The 26802-nt window shown below is 40.1% G+C and overlaps 1 protein-coding gene across 1 annotated transcript in view; it reads right to left on the reverse strand.

Moving 5' to 3' along the window:
* The window catches only part of MIPOL1 (mirror-image polydactyly 1), a 276027-nt gene that overhangs the window by 12741 nt on the left and 236484 nt on the right, over positions 1–26802 (reverse strand). Inside the window, exon 12 of the mRNA XM_065403050.1 lies at positions 12825–13055. Coding sequence (XP_065259122.1) covers positions 12825–13055 — 231 coding nt within the window. The remainder of the gene's footprint in view (positions 1–12824; positions 13056–26802) is intronic.

Here is a 26802-nt window from a genome sequence, read left to right on the forward strand (position 1 = left end):
GACCACACTCACTGCCGATAGGGCCCTGGACTGGGACCCGGTGGAGAGAGAGGGCCCAGGTCCTCCTACCCCAGCTGCCACCCACCCCTAGGTGGCAGCCCACTTCACTTATTCTGCCGCACAGCCCTGAGCCCAAGGGCAGCTGTACTGACTCTGGCCACTAGGCTGCGCAGCCCTGAGCCCAAGGGCAGCTGTATAGACTCCAAATATTAGGCTGCCCGGCCTTTAGCCCAAGGGCAGCCATTTTGGCCCTGACCACTGAGCCATGCTGCCTTCAGCCTAAGGATCGTCTGATAAGATGGTAGTTGCGGTGATATCACAACCCCACCTCACCCTGAAATAGGACGGGGTGTGCATACTCCGCGACACAGTCCCTTCCAGCCCTACATTTCTATGAGTCTATAAAACAGGTCTTGCCTTCAAAGGCAAAATGTATCAGCTTTACCAAGTTTTTCTCGTATATAATGAGGATAAAATGGTTCTTTAGGTTTTTCTGATAACAACATTTGATGAAAGCAACAGAGAGTCCTGTGGCACCTTTAAGACTAACAGATGTATTGGAGCATAAGCTTTTGTGGGTGAATGCCCACTTCGTCGGATGCATTCACCCACAAAAGCTTATGCTCCAATACATCTGTTAGTCTTAAAGGTGCCACAGGACTCTCTGTTGCTTTTTACAGATCCAGACTAACACGGCTACCCCTCTGATACTTAACATTTGATGAGTATGATTTTCAAACCGTAACAACCATTAGTTTGTTCATACCAGGCCAGTAAATGTTTTCTCTGGTGCTTCTTTTACATAATTCCATAACCATATGTTCTTCAATAAGGTTCTTTCCCCAGTCTGCATGAGATCACTCATTTTTCTCCTGAAAATTACATCACTAACAGCAGTTACTGCATTACAGACAAATCGGCGAAGAAGGGATGAGCCATTTCTCTTTGCCACTAGTCATGCCTCAAGTATCATTCTGTTCAGAACATGTTTTGCAGCCACACAAGTTTCTTGCATCTACCAGTAGAGACTTGAAGGTGCGTTAACTTGTACTGCTGTGTCGTGGTCCATGGTAAAGGTAAACGACTGTGGTAATAAATTTGAGGTCTGGTAATTGTGCCATAAATAGTGCACATGTTGCAGCCAAGATGTCACTTAGCACATGGTTTAGGTTAAACAGATACCTTTGCAAGCTCAACCATATATACTGTACTTTATTCAACGTTTTTAAACAAAAGCCTCTAAGGTATTATGCTCAGTTTATACCAGGAATTCATTTCCATAAATGTATTGTTGGAATCTCTCGGACAAAAATACTATAGCAAGTTATCTTTTTTCTATGACTGGGAGGTTTTTTGCTCCTCTTTGAATCATTGGTATGGAAGCAAAGGGAAATGGAGCAACAATCAGCATTATCCACTTTGTTAGGCAGCACCTGCCAGTCCATTTGTTTTGATATAAATATTGCAAAATAAGGGCTTTTATTTACGATTTCTTCACTATTTTAGTGTGTTTCAATTTCCATAGTTATTCACAGTACTTCCTTAATAATTCTTTAAGTGGCAGAGTTGCTGTGGAACTTGGTAGCACGAATTTGGGAAAGTACATAATCATTCCAATCTGTCGTTCCTATTTATTTTAAAGTTAATAGAAGTTTAGTGATAGACACTACTTTAGTGTCACCCTGCTTAGTGACGTTTCTAGTTAATACAGATGGAAATGTTTTACCCCTATTGCTGGCTTTGCAGCATTTGCCTTTATTTATTAAATCTAAAGCCCTATTTCCTTGCCACAATTTCTAATATTGTATTCCTTTCTTGGGCCACAAAATCAACAGCATCAGTGATACCATCAACTACTCCTAACACAGACTACAAAATTCTACCTGGACACTCACCTGGGGTAAGCAATTTATTTTTATAGGCAAGTAAAATATTTTTAAATTATCCTCAGTCAACACGGGAAAGGATGGGTGATTAGATTTTATGCCTGGGCTAGTCAATTTTAATGAGAATTTTGCAAGAATGGCCTCTACTTTTTATGGAACATGAATAGTACACTAGATATACTGAGAGAAAAAAATATATACCAAGAGATGTTGGAAATGTATTATACCCAGAACATTCTCTAACTATTTGTGATGAGTGACTGCATGCATCTAACACAAATTAATATTCAGCTCCAGTCCAGTCTATTACTTATTTCTTCAATAGCTAAGAGAGGAAATTGCTTTCACTTTATAGCTTTATTAAGTTCCTTTAGATCTAGGCATACCCTCACCAACTTGTTTGGTTTTTCTACCACTACAATTAGACATACCTAGATAGTTGGTTCACTGATTTTCTTTATAAGTTGTAATTTCACCATGCATGTTAGTTCCTGCATTCCGCTATCAGTGTAAATGGAATTTTGCTGAGTGGAGTAATAATGGGGATTAGTTTAGGGTTTAAAACAACTGTGATGTGTGCAATTAGTTTTAAACATCTAAATAAATTCTGTTAGTACTGTAAATTGCTTTCAGTTAGATGACACATGAACTTCTTTATATATTTCAATTACTCTTCATTCTTCACAAGTCTTAAACACTAAAGCAGACAGAGTTTCCATACCCACTGTCACAAAATCTAGTGACTTTACACTCCCTCTATTCAAACCTTACTTTTGTTTTCTATTTCAGACTTCCTCATGTACATATCCATGCCACGCAGGCCTAAGAAAGCTTGCATTAGCTGTGCCACACTTTGTAGAGTTCCTTTGGGGTGCACTGTACTTTTGTGCATTTGTAAATCTTACTACTGACTGGTGTTGCCTTCCCAAACTATAAAAGCCAGCAAGGGGAGATTATACACTTCATGGGGCCCATATATATTGTAATACTCACTTGTAGAAAACAATAGATTTTTCTATTGGGACACTGCAAGTAACAACTCCATCACACACAGGCGGGACTGAAAACTTCCTCAAACCTCCCCTTCCCCAAAAAGATACATCATAATTTCAAAACAAAACAACTTGCCTCTAAGTTACATCACCACCTATTGGTGGAGGTGCTATCTACACTGATCATACAATATACATAATCTGCTTTTAACAACTGCATTCTTTCAGGACACCAGTCCTCACCTAGCATTTTCTCCCTAGCAGATCCTACCTAATAACTTTTGATCCAATTATGAAACTCCATAAAGTTGTTAATTTTCATCACTGTCAGTATTACACTAGTCTTATCAATCATAGACCTTCCACAGAGCCAGACACTACTGACACCGGACATCAACTCTATTATCTTTGAAAACAGTGGAAAGTTCGTAGAACCTCTCCAGATTCAGCCTTTACTCAGTCATCTATTTTAGCTAGTTTTTTGAGTATAGACTATCTGTTTAACTATAAACTATGGGTCAGATCCTCAGTTGGGTAAATCAGCATAGCTCAACTTAATAAAGCTACGCCTGTTTACACCAGCTGGCCCTATATTTATATTCTTCCATAAAATAGCAGAGCTTACTTTATGTTCCAGAACACCAGAACTCATTACAATTACTCTCACAATAATGTTTAAAAAACTATCAATTATTCAGCACCAGTACAAACTTTCACTAACACAGAATTATAGCATTCTTCTTTAAGATCAAACCCACTTTTGACATTATGGGCCAAATTCTTTGCTGACATAAATGGGTGAAACTCCATTAAAATGAATGGAGCTGCACCCATTTACTCCATTAGATAATTTGGTCCTATCATCCCCCAAATTCTGTTTTCTAATTAAAGGGAAGAATCCAGTCTAAATGTAATAAAAGACTTTGAACATGTAATCATTAAACATATTACTAAACTAACAAGAACAAACTAAATGTTGTGAAAGCCGCAAAACAGAGAAAATTATTGGTGATATTTAAAGTAAAGCCAGCTGAGTTCTCTAATACTGGGTGATTTCTCCAAAACAAATAGCTTTTATTCTCCATGAATGTACAACTTGTTTCTTTTGCGCAGTGCTTCTGCTTGTAATTTTTAATTAACTAGAGCCATCCTTATCTTTGAAGAATGACTGAAGACGTACATGCCACCCCATATTCTTCAACTAAATATATTTAGGTATGATTTTTATAAGGAGATAACTAGTTAATAGCATTTACATGGAAGAAAAAGACTCAATCAGCATAATAATCGTGAAGTCTAGTTTTTATCTGTTTCCTGTTTAACTGAAGTTGTAGTCTACAGAATATAATCTGTACATTAAAGATATCATGCTTGCAGTTAAAAATCTCAAAAGACTTTAGACCTACAAATAAAAGATACCCATTTTATCCTTTTCTGAGACACTGACCTGTATCCTCATTTAAAAATGAACACCACATCTTTATGTTATTAAATCTTTGTTTTGATCTGTTAGTATTCACCAAAGTGCCATTTTATAAAACCCCACACTGAATAGGCAAGGCTGGAGGTAACCATCTGCAGCTTTAGAGTCTGCGTTTGAATTGATGAAAAGAGCTTTGTGTTTTCATTGCCAAGTTTGATTCTTCCAGTCATTAGGCATTCCCCTCAGATCGCATCAATGAAGCGGACTCTCTTACACCCATGTGTTAAATTCTCTTCTCCTCATGGTTTCCTTTGCCAGCTATACTCCAGAAAGACTACTGGGTCTTAGCCACATTCTTCTCACAGCTGTGTTAAAAAAGAGCATCAGAGCGTCTTCCCAAAACCCATATGTGTATCTGGTCAGTCCCCTGTCTGGGGGTCACCTCACATTGTGGTGTGATTATTCAAAGATTCATTCTTGTTCTTGAACTGCACTGCTCAGATCATTCTGAGAAAGATTAGACCCTCCAGTGGGCACTAGAGAACGTCTTGGACATTGATGTGAAATGCACACAACTCCTATACTCAGAAGGAAGATTAGTTTTACTTTCAGAGGCAGAGGAGTCTACTGTTTATTAAATGTTCAGTACTCATTTCTTTTCAGTTTCACATTCTTTTCACGTGTCAAATGCCAGTATAAAATGAAAAGAGAAATATTCATTTTTGTGTGTCTCATTAATGGATATATTTGTCATGCAAAGCAAAGAAACAAAACAAAGTTGTATAGTAAAATACCTGAAAGCATAAAGAGCTTGCACACCAGAAATGCAATGGGAAAATGCAGGACTGTGCAAAATGGGATATGTTCCATTAACAGTAAGGGTTATGCTGGCAAGGAACATGCAGGAATTTTCATTCTATTTTACACTAAAAAAAAATCACCAAAAAATTAGGCAAATCACTGGTAAGATTAAATACATCTTGTGTAGGGTATTGTAAGTCCCTTTGCTGAAATTACCTAATTATATATGATGTACTTTAATTTTGTCTTGCATTTTTTTCCAATTTAAAAGCAGAAACAGGTTTGGATTTTTTTTAGAAAAGAACTGAGCTTCAATAAACAATTACAGATAAAACAAATAAGAGTGTTATCACTTTTATATTTTCTTAGTCCATTAAGAAAACTAACTTGGCAAAATGTATGTACAAGCATTTATCACGGTTTGTGTTTATTTTCTTAGATTTATATTTTAACAGCCAACGTGAATGTCCATTCTACTTGTACGTATGTCATTTCAGTTGTATGTGTAGAAATATTTTGTGTGCACGCACACACACGCGCACACCCACACACAGAGTCAGACCTTACTGATCTATCCAGTGTCATTAAATTACTCTTTTACCAATAAAACCCCATAACTAAAATCTCATACACTTAAATTCACATTATCCTCAAAACTAATGTTATAGAAATGGAGATCTTCTTAGGGAAAATACATCATAACCACATCAGTCTTTACTGATAAATTATTAACATTGATTTGGCACTATATTAGGACCTCTTCCTGCTTTTAGTGAACTCGACTGCCACTGCCAATCCCCAGCAGTTCCACCAGGGAGGACCACTTTAAAATCCACCCTCGGCTTCATATGATCCAGGTTGGCAGGGGCACTAATTAATTCACAGCATCTTCCAGCTGGCTTGGCCCCACCTCCTCCAAGTCAACCCCACTTTCCTTTTGGGGCTGCAACAGCTGGGCCCACCAGCAGAGCAAATTTGTACGGGCCTTCTGCCTATGTGCCACCACTTCAGGTGGATTTATGCCACTGCCCCAAATGCTTTGTTGATCAAAATGAAATAAAAAATTTATTTATAGAAAATTATATTTATTTTTACAGTCTGGTAATTACATATATTGTTGCAGACAGTTTTAAATATTATTTAAGTCCCTAAGCAGAGCAGGGCAAATAACAAATTTGTTGGTTTGCTGGCTATTCCAAAAAATTGGTAAAAATTCATTTGGGGTTGAACCAAAAACAATTTTTTTTAAATAGTTGGCAACACCAAAAGCTGAATTTTTTGCTTTGTTTTGGATCAAATGAAACCTTTAGTTCTACCCAGAAATAAAATGCTTCATTTAGAAAATTTAACATTTTTAATTAAAGAAAATTAAAGGATGTTTTGAAATGAAAAGACGTTTGAATTAAAAAATGAAACCTTTTTGTTTTGAAAATGTCAAAATTAAACAGAATTTTTAAAAAAGGTTTTTCCTCCCCAATGGAAACAATTTGGAGAAATTGACACAAATTCGCAAAATGTTTCGGTGTTGCCAAATCTGTTTTTTTGACCAAAAACAATTTTGATCAAAAAATTCTGCCCAGCTCTCTACATAATAGATCTTATCTATTAAGTTAATATTTACTCTATTTCATATTATATATATGTGTGTGTATATATATTGCTATTTATATATTGCAATGCATTGGGGGGGAAAAGTGAGAATTTCATTCTACCTAAGTATAAAACTGTACTTTTGCTATATCCAAGTTTGCTATAAGCAAATTCCACTGTATCCCCCTTCTGGCTCACAGCTGCTGCTTCACATGGGGTGGAATCCAGGAACTTTTTAGATGCTTTGTGTCCTTATGCCAAAGGACAGAGCACTAATTTATGTGGGATACTAAATTTAAAGAACAACAATTACAGGTAAGTAACTTAATATATACACAAATGAATTAAACCCAATAGTGCCACCTTCGATGGAGAAATGAAAGCTATGTGTTTTCTAAACTGCTGACATAACATATATCGTAAGAATTAAGATTTATTTTAAAATCTTAATTTCTTTATACAATGTCAAAGAACCGGTCATCTAAAGTGTGGTATATGGCAGTAAAGGACATTAAGAAAGAAAGATTTGCTTGCCAGACTTGATTTTGACTTCTATTAATGACGTGACCCTCTGAATTACATTCTTCCTTAATCAAGCTCATGATTATTTCCCTTTTTAACTGTAAGTCCATTACTAATGTACATTATTAAATAACACTGAAAAATATAAAATAACTTAGCACATCACCAGAAAATACTTCACTCACAAATCAGAATTACACGTTTTTTGTTGGCAGTTTTTTAGGATGTTATGGAGAAGAAAAGGTAAGCCTATACTTTGAATTCTCAATTGGGCTATGAAGTTTAGTTTCATATTTTAAATAAAAATCTCTATAGGATAATGATAAAAAATAAAGACTAATATAGCAAAAAGCCTTCCAGCTGGTTTTAAAACTGTCAGTCCTTTTTGAAATGTAGAACATCCTACATCTTAAAAAAAAAAAAATGTAAAGCTAACAAACTAGTTCCTGCCTAATTGCCAAACACCGATTTGAATGAAGCAGTTGAGGTTACAAAGAAATTGTGAATTCTCAGCCTGGTTTCCCTGCTGATGAGCAGGAACTGTCTGTGTAGTTCTCCCAGAGGTGTCAGTGGAATCTCTATAGTGTCACACAAGGGTTCTTAGCTCAGAGTAAACACACTTTCCACAAACTCAGCTGCTTAATCTGTTTGCAGGTTGAATTATAGGATGGGGGTGGATGACTGGGTGCTGGGAAGATGCACTGAGCATTTCCACAGTTTCTTGATAAAAAGGGCATGCTATTGTCATCAAAAGACTTCAACCAACTGTTTAATTTTGCTAGAGGACTGATTTTAGCAATAATGAAACTAACCTGACAGAGATTTTCCCAAGTAGTTATGCATGTTAAATTGAATGAATTCTTTTCATTATGGCAGTGCATTGGACCACTATAGTTCAAGTTGTGTCTGCACTTCTATAATAACCAGTCTGGTTTCAGGGGATTAAAACATGACTGAAAAATATTATCTGGGACAAATATTGGCCTATAAATTCCTAACTTACAAATAGCAAGTGTTTTTTTTTTTTTAACTAAAATGAAAAACAATAACATGACTGCTTTAAAATTATACTAGTGCAAAGGAAGATTTAATAGATGTCAGGACATGGACTATGAGTGCTCCAAGTTCTATACAGCACTGAGCACAGTGTTGGCACTGAACAAATAATATAAATAGTTTATATTAATTTGTCAAAAATGATATTAAAAAGCAACTCCTGCATATGCACTATATCTATTTTTCGTAAGTTTATTTTAATTATGCATGTTTTATATATATAAAAAGATTAACCCAACAGGGAAAAAAACGTATTGGGTGCCTGAAATGAATTATGGACTAATTTCTGGTTGCTATGTGAGTATATTACACACACTAGGAAACTTGTTGGCAGATGTGGAACAAACAGGGGGAAATGTTGCCCTGATTCAGGCACCACCACCTAAAAACGTGTAGGGAGTTAATTTCATTTTGGAGCCCCCAGGTGTCATAGAGGTGCAAGTAGGGCCAAGAAATGAAGGGGTATGGGCTGCACGTTTGCCCTGATCCAGCAATGAGAATTATGGACAAAGAACTTACAGGTATAATAAATAAAAAGACAACTCTTAGGATTTTGTCTGTATATACAATATATAACACTAGACCTATGTTTTGACCTCAGGACATTAATATTGATCAAGAAAGTAACAAGACGGAACAAAATAGATCACATCTTTCTTCAGAAGACGTGGGTGAGTGTACTTCACTGAGAAATAACAATACCTTCAGAGAACAACAGTTGAATCCCCTTTGATTTCAATGAGAGCAAGACTAAATTTGGAGTCTTCACATTGGAGACTATAAAGTCAGAAATTTAGAATTAACATGCACACATTCCTCTTAACAGTAAACTGTATTATTTCTGTCTGTGTGATTTATTTCTCACAAGGTTGAAAGAGTCTGTTAGAGGAGCATTTATGGCAACAGGCTAGGTAGTATATAATCTTGCAACTTGTGAAACATATACTAAAGCAAATATTAGGAGTATATACAAATAGTCTAATTTAAATTCACAAGTTGAGTTTGACTTGCAGTGGCTATAATAATTCTATGTAAATTACTTTAAAGCAGACTACAAAGTCATATCTTTGTTTTATCATCTAGTTATTAACCAATATTCAACTATTGCTCGTAATTATCCAGATAACTGTCATTATGACTGTAAGATCTCATGTGTGAAATCCTGGCTCCATTGAAGCCAAAGGGAGGCTTGCCATTGACTTCAGTGGAGCCAGGTTTTCATCTAGATCAATTTTTCCTAAACTTAGGAGTCGCTTGTGTAGGGAAAGCCCCTGGCGGGCCAGGCCAGTTTGTTTACCTGCCGCGTCCGCAGGTTCGGCTGATCGCGGCTCCCACTGGCCGCGGTTCACTGCTCCAGGCCAATGGGAGATGCTGGAAGTGGCGCGGGCTGAGGGACGTACTGGCCACCGCTTCCAGCAGCTCCCATTGGCCTGGAGCAGCGAACCACAGCCAGCGGGAGCCGCGAACCGCAGCCAGTGGGAGCCACGATCGGCCGAACCTGCGGACGTGGCAGGTAAACAAACCGGCCTGGGCTGCCAGGGGCTTTCCCTATACAAGCGGCGTCCCAAGTTTGGGAAACACTGATCTAGAGTGTTGTACACTGACTAAAACAACAAGGAGTCTGGTGGCACCTTAAAGACTAACAGATTTATTTGGGCATAAGCTTTCGTGGGTAAAAACCTCACTTCTTCGGATGCATAGAGTGAAAGTTACAGATGCAGGCATTATATACTGACACATGGAGAGCTTTAAGGTGCCACCAGACTCCTTGTTTTTGTAGATACAGACTAACACGGCTACCCCCTGATACTTGTACACTGACTGTCACTAAGATATATTTCATATTCAACTTTCACTATATAAAATTGTTTGATCGATTATGCTGTGTTTCCTCTCTAAAAACCTGCTACATGGAGCAAAGAACTGTATGTGTACTAACTAGTACATTGTTAAAAGGAAACTTATAATGGACTTTAACACAGCTGAACTCCCGGCTCAGAGTTTAGGAGCCTTCTAACAAGAAGTCTTACGTTACGGAGCACTGTCATTTACCTGAACATAGGGTCCAATCCAATGCCCACTGAAGTCAACAAGAGTCTTCCCATTCATTTCAGTGGGATTTGGATCAGACTCGAACACCTGGCCTGAAACATATCAGGTATGAACCAGACAAAAACTGATATATATGTACATTGCAAATATTCTTACATGTAACTATAAATTGTTGTAGGCAGTGTTGTTGTAGCCACGTTGGTCCCAGGATATTAGAGAGACAAGGAGGATGAGGTAATATCTTTTATGGGACCAACTTCTGTTGGTGAAGAGCTCTGTGGAAGCTCAAAAGCTTGTCTCTCTCACCAACAGAAGTTGATCCCATAAAAGATATTACCTCACCCACGTTGTCTCATGTAGCTATGAAGGCAAATATAATACTGCAGCAGGGATTCCATGTGTTCCAAGAACACTGAAAACCATTCCAGCCTAACAGAAAATACTTTAAAGACTCTTGGGTATGTATAAAAGCAGTGTCCATATGACATTAAGGGAAAGCACATCATGAATCCTACTATTTCCTTACAATGCTGTTGAAATAATCAGCATCTAGAAACCTTTAACACTTGTAGCCATGGATGTCAGAGTTCTGGCATGAGAGGATTTAATTTTGCTCAGTCACTTATCCAAAATGATCTGTCCCAAACTGAAGAGTAGTTTTACAAAACTCAAAGATAAGTTGCTTAGAATCTAGAGAGCATAAAAAACTATGGGCCTGATCAGTGGCTGCTGGATCTGGGCCAATTGGAGCAGGCAAATCCCATTCAGCTCAACATCCCAGTTTCTTTTAAAACACTGTCATATTTTGAAAAGTGACTATGTAAAATTGGCTTTGTGAGTTTCCATGTTCATTGTCTCTTATTGACTTTCATATACATCTGCTAAATTTAGAAGTGATGTTGCCCTGGATAACTCTGTACACTCACTCTGCGATCTGAAAGCCAAGTTGTGTTCACCTTTCTAGTTTGCGCCACAGCACCATAAAAATACTACATGCAGGGCCATCCCTAGGGGGGTGTGGGGCCCAGCACAAATCAGCCTCCCCAATAGTCTCCTTGCTGTCCGCCCGGCGCCGCTTGCCTCCTCACTCGCCTGCCTGCTGCTCTACTCCCTGGCTGCCTGCCTTCTCACTCCACTCCCGCCTGCTGCTCAGCTCCCTGTTCGCCTCCTCACCCCACTCACCTGCCTGCCTCCTGCCTCACCTCCCCATCCACCTCTTCACTTGAATATTGGGACAAATGGCGTCCCGATCGTACATTGGTTGGGACACGGGACAAAGGGCTAAATATCGGGACAGTCCTGATTTTATCGAAGTGCGGGGCCCTCCAAAGCGCAGGGCCCGGGGCGGTCACCCCAATTCGCCCTACCCAAGGGATGGCTCTGACTACATGAACTCTGACTCTAGCTCGTTGTCTGGCTATGCTGGTAGAAGGACAGAAGACACTGGATGTGGTTCAATTAGGCCGCAACTTTATTCTTAAATGTCTGGGAGTACCTGGCAGATAGAAGTGTACAGTACAGGTAATTCCATAATCATTTCAATATATACCCAGGGAGCTTCTGTCAGCCTTCCCTCTTACCCATTCTGGTCCCCAGCCAACCCGCTGCTGGGACATCACCATCCCCCCCATTCAAATGCAGATTAAGGGGGGGCTATTAAAAAGGGGGCTGGCTCTCTGCTGTACCAGTAATAGGAGCTCCGAATCGCCCCAGTTTCTGCTCCCTTAAAGAATAGCACTTTAAATCCTTTACCAATCCATTTTATCTGATCACTATATCCCTTCCCTATGTAGTACCTGCACTGGACATCCGTCCCACATTTACATAATGATTTGCAACATCATAGTCTAGCTCCCATTTCATGTTTGCTCCCAAATAAGCCACTCCCCCCCCGAACCCGCTGTGGGGGAAGGCAAAAACCCCCAATCTGGCGGTGAGGGAAAAATTCATTCCCAGCCCCCGAGAAAGGAGAACTAGCACAGTGCCTATAGAGAATCTCAACAAAACCCAGTATTTCACCACTTCCATGGGTGGGAGGGTGGGTGCTGCTCTGTCTGGTCCAGGTAAAAGAGGGCTTTTTCTGCACTGGCATGGACTTATATAGTCCCCCCTCTCTTCTGGTCACATGGGGGTGGTTGGGTCAGTGCCCCCATGCTGACTTGGCCTGCAGCTGCCGCAGAAAGTCACTCCCTGGCTCTCTAGCCCTTAAAGGGGCACACACATTTTCCAACAAGCCAAACAACAACCCCCACCCCTTAATGTGCAGTGAGGTCATTCTCCCAGAGGCGGGTTGGTTATACAGCGCTAAGGCAGTAGTAGTGTTTTGTCACTAAAGCAGCAGAAGTGACTCTTGACTATACAACAAGAAGCCAATCTGTGAGTAAGACGAAGCCACTTTTAAACAGCCACTTTTGTGACAACCACACTGTAAACATCAGGGGGAATAATGTCTCATTCGGCTGTCAAATGACATTCTTCCAAATGTAAAGACAACTGACTTACGTTTGAACTTTTTCGTTGGCCTCTTGTGACGCTTCTAAAGCTTGCTGAAGCTTTAATTCCATGTTTGTTCGCTCTGTTTGGGCTTGCTGCAGTTGGGTAGCTAGCTGCTCATTTTGGCGATGTGTGATGGTTACAATATCCTCGCTGCTTTTCAGTGCATCTTCATATGTACTAAGAGTACACTTAAACTGATCCTTAAGACTCACTTCTTGGGACAGAGATTTGTGTAAACTGGGAAAACAAAAATATACATTTTATTGACTCACAGTATAAGCTTTGAGTTTGAACTGCAAGAATACCACACTTAAATTATATTAATGTATTTAAAAATATTACACTTATATCAATATAAACTAATTCTGGAGCAAGATCTTTATTATATAACAAAATAAGAAGACTGGAAATGCAGAGATGTAACACTGAGCTGGAAAATCTCTTGAAGGAACCTATAAACTAAAAACAACATATAATTTTTAAAAGCTTATTTTCAAGCGTACAGAAGATATTTAAAAATTCCAAAAGAAAACAAGAGTGAAAAACTCAGATTAAAAAAAAAATAGAATACATCCCAAAATTAACTCTTTAAAAATAAAAACTGTGCCACATTTAAGCATAATTTTTCTATGGGTTGTATGATAAAGTTGGATGTGTGATTTACAAGAAATTGAATTAATCACCATGAATTATTGAGTGTGCAATAGAAGATTCAGCTGTTTTCTCATTAAATATTGAAATAAGTGAGTAGAATGAAACAGAGGGATAGATTCTGATGCCCTTAACTCATTTTGGACAGCATGAGTTGCCCCATTGTCTTCAATGGGATCACTTGTGAAGTAATTACTCAACATGGGTAAGGATATCAGAATATGGTCCAAAGGGAGTAAAAATACAACTGACTAAAATAAATTCATGAAATTAACGTACTTTTCTGAAATATAGTTTGCATAGGCTAGCCCAACTCCAAACAACCTCAGTCAACTTTTCAGTGTCAGAAATCTCAAATCCTTCCTGATTCTGGTATAAATAAGGATAAACTGTTCTTAAATAAGTTTCTCTATATTAGGTAGAAATAAATATGTTACTTATCACTATCAAATGGCTATCACTGGGCCACTTCCATATCCATAGCTCTTTGCATCATGGTAATCACAATTTCTTGCCAAGCCACGCACAGCCACCATTTTGAATTCATTTATATAACAAGTAAACCACCTTTAGCAACTATTTCACATAGAAAAGCCTCTATCAGCCGTGGCTATGCATTCACCCACTGTATTCTATATGACTTTGGGGCTGTATTCATGGAGACATCAAGTCATGGAGCATGGAGGTAATAATCCTTCACTGCAAGATCTGGAATACAGTATTCAGCTCCTCAGTACCAGGAAGCTATGGACAGAGTTAAAAAACAGCAACAAAAGTGACTATATGTACACAGCAAAGAAAAACCTGCAGCTGGCCCGTGCCAGCTGACTTGGGCTTGCAGGGCTGTTTCATTGTTGTATAGACTTCTGGGCTCGGGCTGGAGCCCAAGCTCTGGGACCCTCCTACCTCACAGGGTCCTAGAGCCCAGGCACTAGCCAGAGTCCAGAAAACTACACAGCAATGAAACAGCCCTGCAGCCTGAGCCCAGCGAGCCTGAGTTGGCTGACACGGGTCAGCTGCGGGTTTCTAATTGCCGCATAGACTTACCTAATGGGGTTGAAGGGACTGATTTACGAGAAAAGATTAAAAGAACAACATATGTGTAGAGTGATTAATAACTAAGGGCTTGTCTACGTAGCGATTTAGTGTGCAGCAAGCCAGGGCGTGAATCTACAGTGCACTAGCTTGCTGAGCACTAACTGGCCATGTGAACCCTGCAACCATGTACTAAAAGTTCCGTAGTATGCTTTGATGTACTCCCATTGATGAACATCCCCGCACTGACCAGGTGATGGACTAGACAGTAGGTCTGCTCCATTTCTATTTTCCATTATTTTATCATTTACCTGTGTGTGAAATGGGACCAAAAGTAGAAGAAATTCAGGGAGCACATTTACAACGAAGGTGGGAGAAATAAAAACCTTATAATGAGTAGGCAGTTTATATCATAGTTTAGGGTACTTCAGAACTACTGCCTGTATACTAGAAACTGATGAAAGCTGTTACCATATTGATGAATATGACTTGAAGTCATGTCTGAATGATAACTATGAAAATATCAACCGTTCTTTAAAGTGTATTGTCCTAATCTCCTATCCGAAACGCAGAGTGAATAAAACATGCCAGCCAAACTTTGCATCCAGGGTGTTGGTATGCAGTGGCATATTTATATTCCTTTCCTTTTGTTAAAACATTTATACAGAAAACATCCCCCCGTCAAGCTATATAGGGAAATCACATACAAATTAAAATATAATATACATGCATAAGTAAAATATGGATGAATTAATAGAAATCTAAAAGTTAAAGGTTAGAACATAGGTATGTCATTACACCTAGCACCTGAGGTTGTTTGAAAATGGTGTGAAGCACCTATTCAATTAAATCACGACATTTTGAATATATCCATAATTCACGAAGGGACATGACAAATCCACAGAGGAGAGGCATTAAAAAAATAAAATCATATTAGTAGCTGCATATAAAATATATTGTCTGATGTTTTATTCTAGTGGGCAACTACTGAGAACTACTAGAAAAAGTAAACATCAACATTTGGAAGTAGTGCTAAAAGCTGCAAATTGAGGATGCTATTGCTCATTTTTATACTCCTCAGCCAAGATTTTCACAAATGGGAGCCTAAAGTTAAGCCCCTCAGGGTATGTCTACACTGCAATTAGACACCTGCGGCTAGCCTGTGCCAGGTGACTCGGGCTCGCAGGGCTCACATTAAGGGGCTGTGATGTAGATGTTTTGGCTTGAGTTGCAGCCCAAGCTCTAGGACCCGCCGACCTTCCAGGGTCCTAGAGCCCAGGCTCCAGCACAAACTTCGATGTCCACACTGCAATTAAACTGCCCCTTTGCTGGCATGGGCCAGACGCGGGTTTTTAATTGCACTGTAGACATACCTTAAGTCAGTATTTAAGTACCTAAACAAGTGACCTGATTTCAAAAAGTGCTGAACATTCAACCTTCCCCATCACCTTAAATGGGAGGGAATGGGTTTTTCAGCACTCGTGAAAATCAAGCCATTTATTTACATACTTGAATATAGACTTGGGAGCCTAATTTTAGACACCCATTTTGAAAATATTGGCCCTGAGCAATACTGTGTCTAATGTTCACTGTTACACGTTTCACTGCAGAGGTGATTGCATTTCAGTCATGGATAAAGTGATTCTGACGCGCTATGTACTGTAAGCCAGTCTAAGATCCTTCTAGATGAAGGCCCTATTGTGTATAAATGTAAGTTATTTTCATTACCCCCATATTTTTCAGACAAACATGATCACAAAATTTCTGTCTATATGTGTTTTGTTAAAACCTCTTCTCCTTAGGACAATGTGTCAGGAGTAAGGCCCTGCAGCTGTGCCTGCTCAGTACTCCTGACGCCCTAACAAGCCACCTAGGCTGCCTGATGTACCAAGCTGCCTGATTAGCTGAGGAAGCTAGCATGTCAGTTCTTAAGCCCAGAAGCAGCAGTAGCTTGCTGGCTGCTCACTGCACACACCCACGGACTCCCTATGCTCATGTCTCTGTAATCCCTGCTCCTGCTTTGCTTCTCCCCGGCTCCAGCCCAGATCCTGCCCTGCACCTAGTCTTATTCCTGTCCTGGCCCAGCCTTGCTCCTGCCTGAGAACCAGCCCTGCTCTTGCCTTCCTTGATTCCTGTAATCCGGTCCCAACCCTCAGCTCTGACTCTTGACTTCGATTCTGGCATTCAGCCTCTGATTTCAGCTCTGACCCTCAGCCTTGGTTCCTGGTTCTGACCCTGTCTCGACCCGTGGCTCTGACTTTCGGACTCCAACTACGAGGCCTGACTTCCGCTCTGACCACTAGGCTTGATCACCTGCGACCTGGTCCACTGACACAATGGCACGTGCTCATCCTCTTCCAGCAATTATGTATTTATTGATAGAAATATTTATTTCTTTATAATTTTAGAGGAAAATGAATCCCAAGTAAACCATTTTGATGGTATGGACCCATGATATATGGGAGGCCTAGGTTGAAGAACAATCCATTTCAACACCCAAATTATTTGAGGGTGAGGAAGGTTCAAAGGTTTCTGCCTCTTGGGTTGCTGTAGTACATACACCTATCAATTTCCTGGCTGATCTTGGATGTGATGGCTTCAAATAATAGACCTGTCTGAACTGTGTCCAGGTAGGGAGAGTTGTGTGTCAAAAGCAGTTGTATGCCACCTATGTACTCCCCCAACCACCTACACAGCTGAGGGTCATTCAGCCCTCAGTGTTACAGCATCATCATGACTATTCTAACTTACACCAGCTAAAACAGTCTCCAAGAGGCTCTTACATTGGCGGGGACCACTGGAGTACAGCAGTGCTCTGGTCATGCCCCTTCCCATCTCACCAAGCATACCTCTGTCACACTCCCTATTTGTTTATAGAGTGCCTTGCACAAAGGGGTTCTGATCTATGTCTGGCCCTCCTAGATGTTATCATCATCATCATCATCACTCCCATAACCACATTGGTCATTGGGGCACCATCACTAATGAGCAATCAACCAATTGTCTCCACCACTTGAGTCTCCGCAAAGTCCATTCCCATCCACTCTTTTGTGTGTCAATCCATCTCTTCTTCTGTCTACCTCTTCTTCTCTTCCCCTGTACTGTCCTTTGGAGGATGATCTTGGAAGGCCAGATGATCTTGTTACATGGCTGTACCACTTCAGCTTGCACTTCTTCACGGTCGTCAGGAGGTCTTCATATGACCCAGAGCATTGGGTGATGATGTTGCGGACCTCTTCATTAGTAACATTGTCGAAGTAGGAGATGCCCAGGATTTTACGGAAGCATCTCATCTCTACTACCTGTATTTTCCATTCAAGTTCTGCCATAAGGGTCCATGTCTCGCACACATACAGAAAAATGGAGATGACCAATGCATGCAACAGTTTCAGTCTGGATTCCACAGAGATGTTCTTATTCCTCCCAAATTGGCTTTAGCTTTGCCACTGCTGCTGCTGTTTGTGCAGTTTTTGCCAGAATTTCTGCCTTGGATCCTTCATCAGTGATGATTGCCCCCAAATACTTGAACTGTTTCACTGTCTCCAGCTCGTGTCCACTGACAGTGATATGTGAGCTGATCCCATCACGTTTGTTTGTCATCAGCTTGGTTTTCTCTGCACTGATTTCCATGCCATATTTTGTGGAGGTTTCATCCAATCGTTTCACAAGGTTGGCAAGTTCATCTTTGCTGCCTGCCAGGCCATCAATGTCATCAGCGAACTGAAGATTTGAGATTGTTTGTCCCCCAATGCTGACTTCTAGGGCATCAGTCATGATGCGCTCCAAGTAGATGTTGAACAGTGTGGGTGAAAGAAGGCAGCCTTGCCAGACTCCAACAGTGTTGCGAATCCACTCTCCTATTGTGCCATTGACGAGAACTGCACTGCTGGCCTTGGCATACAGTTGTTTAATGTTATCATAATATAAATAAAATAAAATAAAACAAAAACGACATTTGGGGGAATCCTCACCTGCCCATACAGGGGAGATTTAGGGCACTTTTGCACTGCTGTTTTATGGCCAACTATCTAGCCCTATATCTATGCTACATCAATGCATTACCTTTGTCTTATTGGTTGCTCTATTTGGCTACATTCATGAGACCTGAGATCTCAGTATGTTCTTTAGTCTTGATAACATTTTTGCATTTTGAACTTTGTGAAGAGAGTCCTGAATCACTTGAGATAACAAGTGATTAGGTAAGGTAGGATCTGAGGAGCTGATGGAATAGTATCCCAAAGGGAGTAAGTCTCTCTGATAACTTCTTTGTGACATATTTCTTCAGGCCTACGAGGCCTACAAGGCACATGCATCTGAGCTATTTTTGCTGCAAAAGAGGGTGCAAAAATGGTCAAATTTGGATTATTAAATGTAAGCACGTTTAATTGAAAGTCCAGCAGCCATTAAACAACCACTAGAATGGACTCCTCTGCCACAGGTGAGTATCTTGGAGTCTGCTATTGTACGGTTTCCTCCACAATTACATGAGTTAAGGTCACATTAACAGTCTGACCAACACTGAAAAGAACACCTTGGATACACTGGTTCTAGTCAACTGCTCTTCAGTGGGCCAAACCTTCTGTTCCTGAGCAAGCTCACAAAAGAAGCTAGCCAACAGCTATTTTCAAGCTTATCTAATTGAAGCGAATATCCTAGACCTGGCATAATCTGAATTCAGGCCAGGACATGGAATCAAAACTGCGTTAGTGGTACTGGTGGATGATCTGCTATCAATGGATAGATGGCAGATAACCAGTCTCGTCCTTCTGGACCTCTCTGCAGCATTCAACACTGTCAACAGAGAGGTGGCAGGGGTCCACAGTAATGCACTAAAAATTATTTGATTCCTTCTTAGAGGGCCGCATCCAATGAGTCATGATGAGAAAAATGCACCTCCAGTACTAGACCCCTTACTCGTGGAGTTCCACTAAGAATTCTCTCTCCGGTCCTAATCAACATCCATAGGCAGCTACTAGGTGAAATAGTGAAATGAGAGACTCAGGTGCCAGCAATATGGAGATAAGATACAGCTCTATCTATCTTTCACCACATACAACCACACGATTACCACCAAGATCACTCTGTGCTTGGAAAAGATCAGCTCATGGATAAAGAACAGCTGACTGAAATTGAATCTGATGAAGATGGAGGTGATGCTGATCGGCAGAGGAAAGCATCTGAAGAGTTTACAAACCATGGTTCAGTCTTCTTCGGTTGAAGGTACACAGCCACAACTGGTAAGTTCTGTCCACAGTTTGGGTGTGCTCCTGGATTCCTCATTGACACTAAGTTTTCACACAGAAGTAATTGCTAGTGATGCTTTCTACCACCTCCACTTGGCTAGGAGACTCCATCCAATCCTGGAAAACTACCTTTATTCATGCCTGACTACCGCAATGCAATATATCTGTACATGACTCCTTCAGCACTTAGGAAATTCCAACTAGTACAGAATGCTGCAGCACAACTCCTCAGCAACTTACTGCAAGCTCATCAAACCTGTCCTTTGCTCCCCCTACAGTGGCTTCCTGTAGGATATCAAAGGTTTTGGTCCTTATCGTCAAGGCGCTCAATGGCCTGGGTCCAGGGTATTTAAAAGATTGGTTAAGGTTCTGGGATGAAGACTGTGGTCAACAACTTCACTCCTTTGTCACATGGGAACTTTCTACAATAGAGGCAAAGCTTGCCTGTGAAGGAGACAAAGCCTTCTCAAAGGGGCTAACTGCACACTATGGAATGAACCCCACAAGAACAGAGCATTATCACAAACCTCACCACCTACTGTTCTAAGTGCTAGGCACATTTCTTTGACCTTGCCTTTTCCAGTAATATATACACATTCATCTGTTGCAATATATTATATAAAAAAATCCAAAACAAAATGCTTGACTGAACACACTTCTAACTCTGGGAACAGGACAAGAGAACAAACACGTGACAGATGTTGGTCACGTTGCTTAATACACTACTTGGAGACGCTCAGATACTATGGTGATGAGTGCAGTATAAGCACCTATATAGAACAGAACAGGATATTCTGGATTTGCTGCCTTAATTCTGAATTTTCGTGTGTGTGTGTGTGTGTGTGTGTGTGTGTGTGTGTGTTTAGATTACTGATATATTTTTTAAAGATATCCAAATACGTGTACCTGTTATTTGCAATGCACACTCATTCATATGTTCTAATGTTTCTTTGCTTCCACATTTGTGGATTTTGTTTTCAAATTAGTGCAACTGCAATTGTTGTGAGTGCCCATTGTTACTTATTACATTATACACCTACATATTTCTGTGAGTAAACTGAATGTTTCTGTTGAGCTTTGATATAGAACTGGCTGTTCATAACGTTCATAAGAAACAAAGTATACAGGGTTTTGTACAGAGACAAGGTGGGTGAGTTAATGTTGTTTATTGGACCAACTTCTGTTGGTGATAAGAGACAAGCTTTTGAGCTTACACAGAGCTCTTCACCAACAAAAATGTGTCCAATAAAAGATATTACCTCACCCACCTTGTTTCTCTAATATCCTGGGACCAACATAGGTACAACAACAGTAGGGTAGCTGCATACAGGGTTTGGTATAGGCATTCACAAATCTCTGCATCCTTAAAACTCAGACAATCCTAGCATGTTGCAGTCTTGCACCAACTGAGAACAAGACAATTGCAGTGGTGGAGTCATGCCCAACCTACAGAGGAAGGCACACTTCTTTAGAAAGTTTATAGAGTTGAGGCTGAAGGAACAAAGAGCATGAGGCCGACCATGAATGAGGTTGGAAGATGCAATTTTGAGGGATTTAAGAAACCTAATTCCTTCCATACTGACTTTTGCCACTGGAAAAAGACTTGCAAGAGACTGTTCAAGATGGAAGTTCATGCTATGTGCCACCGAGGCTACATCATAGCCATGTGACTCCGCTGCTGCTGCTGCATCTTTGAAATATCCCTTCTGACTAGGTAAAATTGATCTTAAATTTGCAGAATGGCTGCATTTTGAATTGTGCCGTCTTTGTTTTATCCCACCATTAAAAGTTATAGAAAAGATTTTACCTATCTTTTATCTGCTATTTATTGTCAATTCATGTAGTCTAGTCACCCTTAAATACTTACCAACTGCTTTTGGTAACTAAATATCTTTAACTTAGTATTTGCAATAATCTAATTGTTTAGCTAATGCATCAAATACTGAGGTAACCTTTTCTATTAATCAAAGGTAGAACTGGCAAGTCGTTAAGAGTGACCTCAATATTTAAAGAAAAAAGATGTTTAAGATGTTTTCACGTATAAAATCTATCAGAGAAAGCTGATTATTTTACACATAAAGGGCTAAGTTAACAGCTGCACCAGACCAGAGCTTAGGCTGACTGGGGTCAAATGGACCTCTAAGTGCAAGTTAACTTCTGTTGGCTTGTGGAGGCCACTACATTAACTAGAACTGTTAGAGGCCAACATAGTGAGGTACTGCCCCCTACATAGGGAAGTCTATATGGATGGGTGGAGTAAAGCCAGCTACACTGGCTTTATGTCAACTGAGAAGTTGCCTTTGTCAAGGGTTTACAGCAGCACAAATGGGTCTGAGGATGGGTCTGAGGATCTACTCCAAGGGTTTAAAAAGGTTAATTTTTTATACTTAGTGTGTGTTTCTAACTACACTAGTTTCAAAAGCAGCGCATAGTTTTGCTAAAAACTGAGCACAATTTTTTTAAAAACCCTGGTTATATATTAAAATATTGCAGCTATTTTTATGCAAATTAAACTTGGTAGAAAATAAAAAGTAGTAGATATTATCTTCCTTTATTTATCCTTATTATGAGTCTGATTCTGCAAACTGTTTCTAGCTCATGTGAGGATCAAGCCCCAGAGCTGCATCCTATGAGGTGTTGAATGTGTTCTGGGGGTGCAAAGCCCCCCTCAATTCTTACTGACTTCACTGGATGTTGAGAGTGCTCAGGAAACTGCATGTTTGGACCTTGATTCCCCTGCGGGGTCAGGGCCCAGCACCATGACATATGTGGTCGAAGGCTTTAATAATCTGTGCTGTTATGGTTGCTTGACTTTACATCAGCACACATACCTAAGAATACCAAATTGAGAATATATACATGGAAAATAAGATTTGCTTTTTGTTAGGAGTTGCATATAAAAAAAATAAAGGGCACAAACAAAACCAACCCTAGCCAGGGCCGGCTCCAGGCACCAGCGAAGGAAGCAGGTGCCTGGGGCGGCCAATAGAAAGGGGCGGGGGGTCCTTCACTCCCTCTCTTCCTCTTCGGCGGCACTTCGGCGACAGCTCAATGGGGTTTTTCTTTTTTCTCTTTTTTTTTTCCCTGCCGCTTGGGGCGGCAAAAAAACTGGAGCCGGCCCTGACCCTAGCTTCATGAATAGTTTTAAAGATTTATTTTTTAAATAGGAAAAGCCCTCCCTGGAAAAGAGTTGTCTGTCTATAGTAGCATATCACTTTGCTCTATTTGATAAACTGCAAGAATAATAAAGATGAAAGGAATAAGAATACTGCCTCTGAAAACTGAAGTACCCAGTAAAGTGTTCACTCAGTTAAAAGCGATACTTATGATATATCAGCAGTCTGATAACACTGGAACGTATTATAACACAGGCAGAATAGCCTAAAAAACAAGTTCAACTTAATGACCATCCTGTGCTATTTACTTTTATTTTCGTCTCCAGGGAATACTGTTTACCTTGCTTTAAAATTTATATGAGTCATTGTTATGTGCCTTTTTTAATTAGTTTGAAGGAAATAGTCATTTGGGAGAGACAGCGGAAATCAATTCTGATTCGATATTGGTAGCTACTGTGCAATGTAAACCGTGTGTCCTCTCTAATTAAATGTAAACATGTTCAGTTCTAAAGTCCAACAGCGATGACAACAACCACTAGAAAGGATTGCTTAAGCACTGATCAACTGATTCTCCTGAACCTTTTGTTCATACCGTAGGTGCGCTTGTGCAATCTGTGGCAGGGTGAATGCCAGTTGTAACTGACTTTATTTTAGGTCATCTTCAGAGAAAAGAATTGACAAGAATGTGGAGTGTTCTGTAATACCTCAAGTTACTCATTAACTATGTCCTTCTGATAGCTAATCAATAGCATCGCATGGAGCCAAAAACACTGCACTGAACTGCCCCTCTTCCAAAAGCCAAGTCTTGGTAAATATTTAATGGCAGTAAAGGTGTTTTGACTGTTATCAAACTGATATGTTAAAGAACTCTTAAAAGAAACTTTATCTTGCTTCTCTCTGCATAAATAATTTGTTCTGTCACCCTACAGTCCTGATGCAAAAGCACTTACATTAATTCATTTAAATCAGTGCTTTGGAGAGAGAATACTGAGTTTCACTCTGTGTGGTGAAATAATGAAAATAGCTTTGTTGTCACAAAATAACAATGAAAAATCAAAAAGTTTACTTCCTTGGCAAAATGCCAGCTCCAAATACACAGCAAGCAGCCCAGCCCTTTATACTTCAGTAGTGAATACTGCACCAGACTTGTTCAAAACCTGTTATACAAGTGCATGCTTGAGGTTCTCTGACAAGGTTTCTCTTGTTATAGAATCTCCACGACCCTCTAGAATCAGAACGGGCCTGGATTTTCATCCCTTATCCAATACAGGGGACAAAAAAAAATCCAGTTTTAAACAGTTGCCTTAGTTCCTGCATATTTTTATTTCCCATGACCATCCCATACAGACAATGGATATGTCCCCCCCGAACTGGAAACATCCTTAGCCACTGAATCTTATTAGGAGGTCTTCCATTTGTCATGTTTTTCTCTATACAAGCAGCACATATGGAATTTTCAAGCATTTAAGCCTTGATACATCAAAATATAGTATGTGGGCTGACTGGTACACCTTACCCACTACCCAATTGATTTCAAAGGGGTTGGTACAGGCACACCAATGATATATGTTGCAGGATCCAGGACTTAGATACACCTCTACCCTGATATAACGCGACCCGATATAACACGAATTCGGATATAACGCGGTAAAGCAGCAGTCCTGGGAGGGGGGCCTGCGCGCTCTGGCGGATCAAAGCAAGTTCAATATAACGCGGTTTCACCTATAACGCGGTAAGATTTTTTGGCTCCTGAGGACAGCGTTATATCGGGGTAGAGGTGTATTTGCCCATTAGAGGATCAGATCATCAGGTAAAACCTATGTGTTTTGAAGACATTGATTCATCAACAAACTAGTTTTTTTTTCTTAGAAAATAACTGGGGAACATAATATTGAAAGTGCTTCAGCCTCTGAAATTTAAAACACTAACACTGAAGAAGTATAAGCCCTTATATTTATATTTGTAAAGGACCTCTTCACTGCTCCAGGAGCTAGCTGTCCAACAGATAAAACTATTGATTCATTATATTTTGGAATTATTCCAATATACACAGGTAAATCAGCCACCCAGGAGTTTCCAAATCAATAATAATCATCTTAGAAGAAAACAATATTAATAAAATAATAAAAAATATAAATCAATCAAACAATAACAAAGTGCAGGGCATTATATGGGAATGAATGACCAGTTGAAGAAAGGAAATCATTGTCATTAAATGCTTTGCACTTAACACATTATTATTGTTATAAATCAAGTTTCAGAAAATATTTGTCAATGGTGAAATTATGGGTCTCATGGTTTGGGCATAGCAGAGGGGTGGCTAAATGTGACCCTGAACCAGAGCAGAAAGGAATTCATGGATTGGATTGGAAACCAGCCCTGCCTTCCATCAACATCAAGCCTGAAAGGGGGAAGGTAGGAGTCTCTCCAGATGGAGAGAATAAAAAAGATGGAAACGTACTTTAAAGCTGGGCTGCCCAAATAGATACTGAGTTTGAGCAGAGAGGACCTAGTGGGTGGATTGAGTAGCCCAGAAACAGCGACTCCAGTGGTAGCCAAGCTTGGGTGGAAGACTTGCACTGAACTATGCTATCTTATTATTCATTTATTAATAAATACAAGTGGTCAAAACTTTTTGAAATTAAGTATTAAAATTTAAAAATGCTCTATTTGACAATTAAATTTTTCACAAAAAATTGTCAGTTTTAAAAAAAATGTGCATGACATTTCATCAAAAGTGCTATTGAAGATATTATAGGAATTTACAGAAAACCCTTTGATAACAATTTTGATGTTTTCAGTAAAAAACACCCCAACAATAAGGGTCTGTTTTGAATCCCGCAAAATAAAAATAACTTTGAAATTTTGGTATTTTTCACAATTTCCTCCTGCCATTTTTCACCCAGCTCTATCAGTAAAGTCAAGTCCCAGGAATGGAGCAAGTTCTGATGCTAACCAGGTTGTGTGGACTGCGTCTGAGGGCTTGTCTTCACTACCATGCTACAGCGGCGCAGGTGCACTGATGCAGGTGCATCAGTAGCATGATGTAGCGGGTCTGATGAAGACGCACTATGTTGATGGGAGAGCACTCTCCCGTCGATGTAATTACTCCACCTCAATGAGAGGCAGAAGCTATGTTGGTGGGAGAGCGCGGTGTACACACCGGTGTAGACACCGCTTTAAGTCGACGTAACTTACGTCGCTCAGGGGGTGGTTTTTTCACACCCCTGCACAACATAAATTACATGAACTTAAGTGGTAGTGTAGACCAGCCCTTAGAAAAATCACCTGCTCAAAGGCATGCAATGAAGATCAGCTGCACTTTAATCCTTATATTTTACTTAGGGCCTGCTCCTGCCAAACCCTTGCTCATAGAAGCCACTTTGTTAAGTGGACATATAGATCTGGGAAACAAAAGACAGTTGAAATGCCAGCTCAAAATGATGAAAGGGAGGGGGAATGCCTGGGAAATCTAATTTGTTGAAAGTCTATTCACCAACATACCAACCATTACTGAGACAATTGGCAGACTTGTCTGGGCCATCCCCCTGAACACTAAGGCATTATTCGAAGACTTGGGAGTGGGAGAATGATCTTGTGGTTGAGGCATTGGACTAGGATTCAGAGATCTGGGTTTAATTCCTGGTTCTGCCACATGCCTTCTATGTGACCTTGGGCAAGCTACAGCCTCTTTGTGGCTGAGTTTCCCTTCTTCAAATGGGGAATAAGACTTCCTTTCTCCCATACTTGGTCTGTCTGGTTTATTTAGATTATAACTCTCTGAGTCAAGGACTGTCTCTTACTGTGTATATGTACAGCACCTAACATATGGGGGCCCTGACTGTGGCTGGGGCCTTTAGGAGCCATTGTAATACAATTTATTACTAACGACGAGAAGACTTGAGTAAACAAATTCACTGTAGGATCGGGGCCCAAGTG

Source organism: Emys orbicularis, chromosome 4, assembly GCF_028017835.1.
Source record: "Emys orbicularis isolate rEmyOrb1 chromosome 4, rEmyOrb1.hap1, whole genome shotgun sequence".
Classification (NCBI taxonomy): domain Eukaryota; kingdom Metazoa; phylum Chordata; order Testudines; family Emydidae; genus Emys; species Emys orbicularis.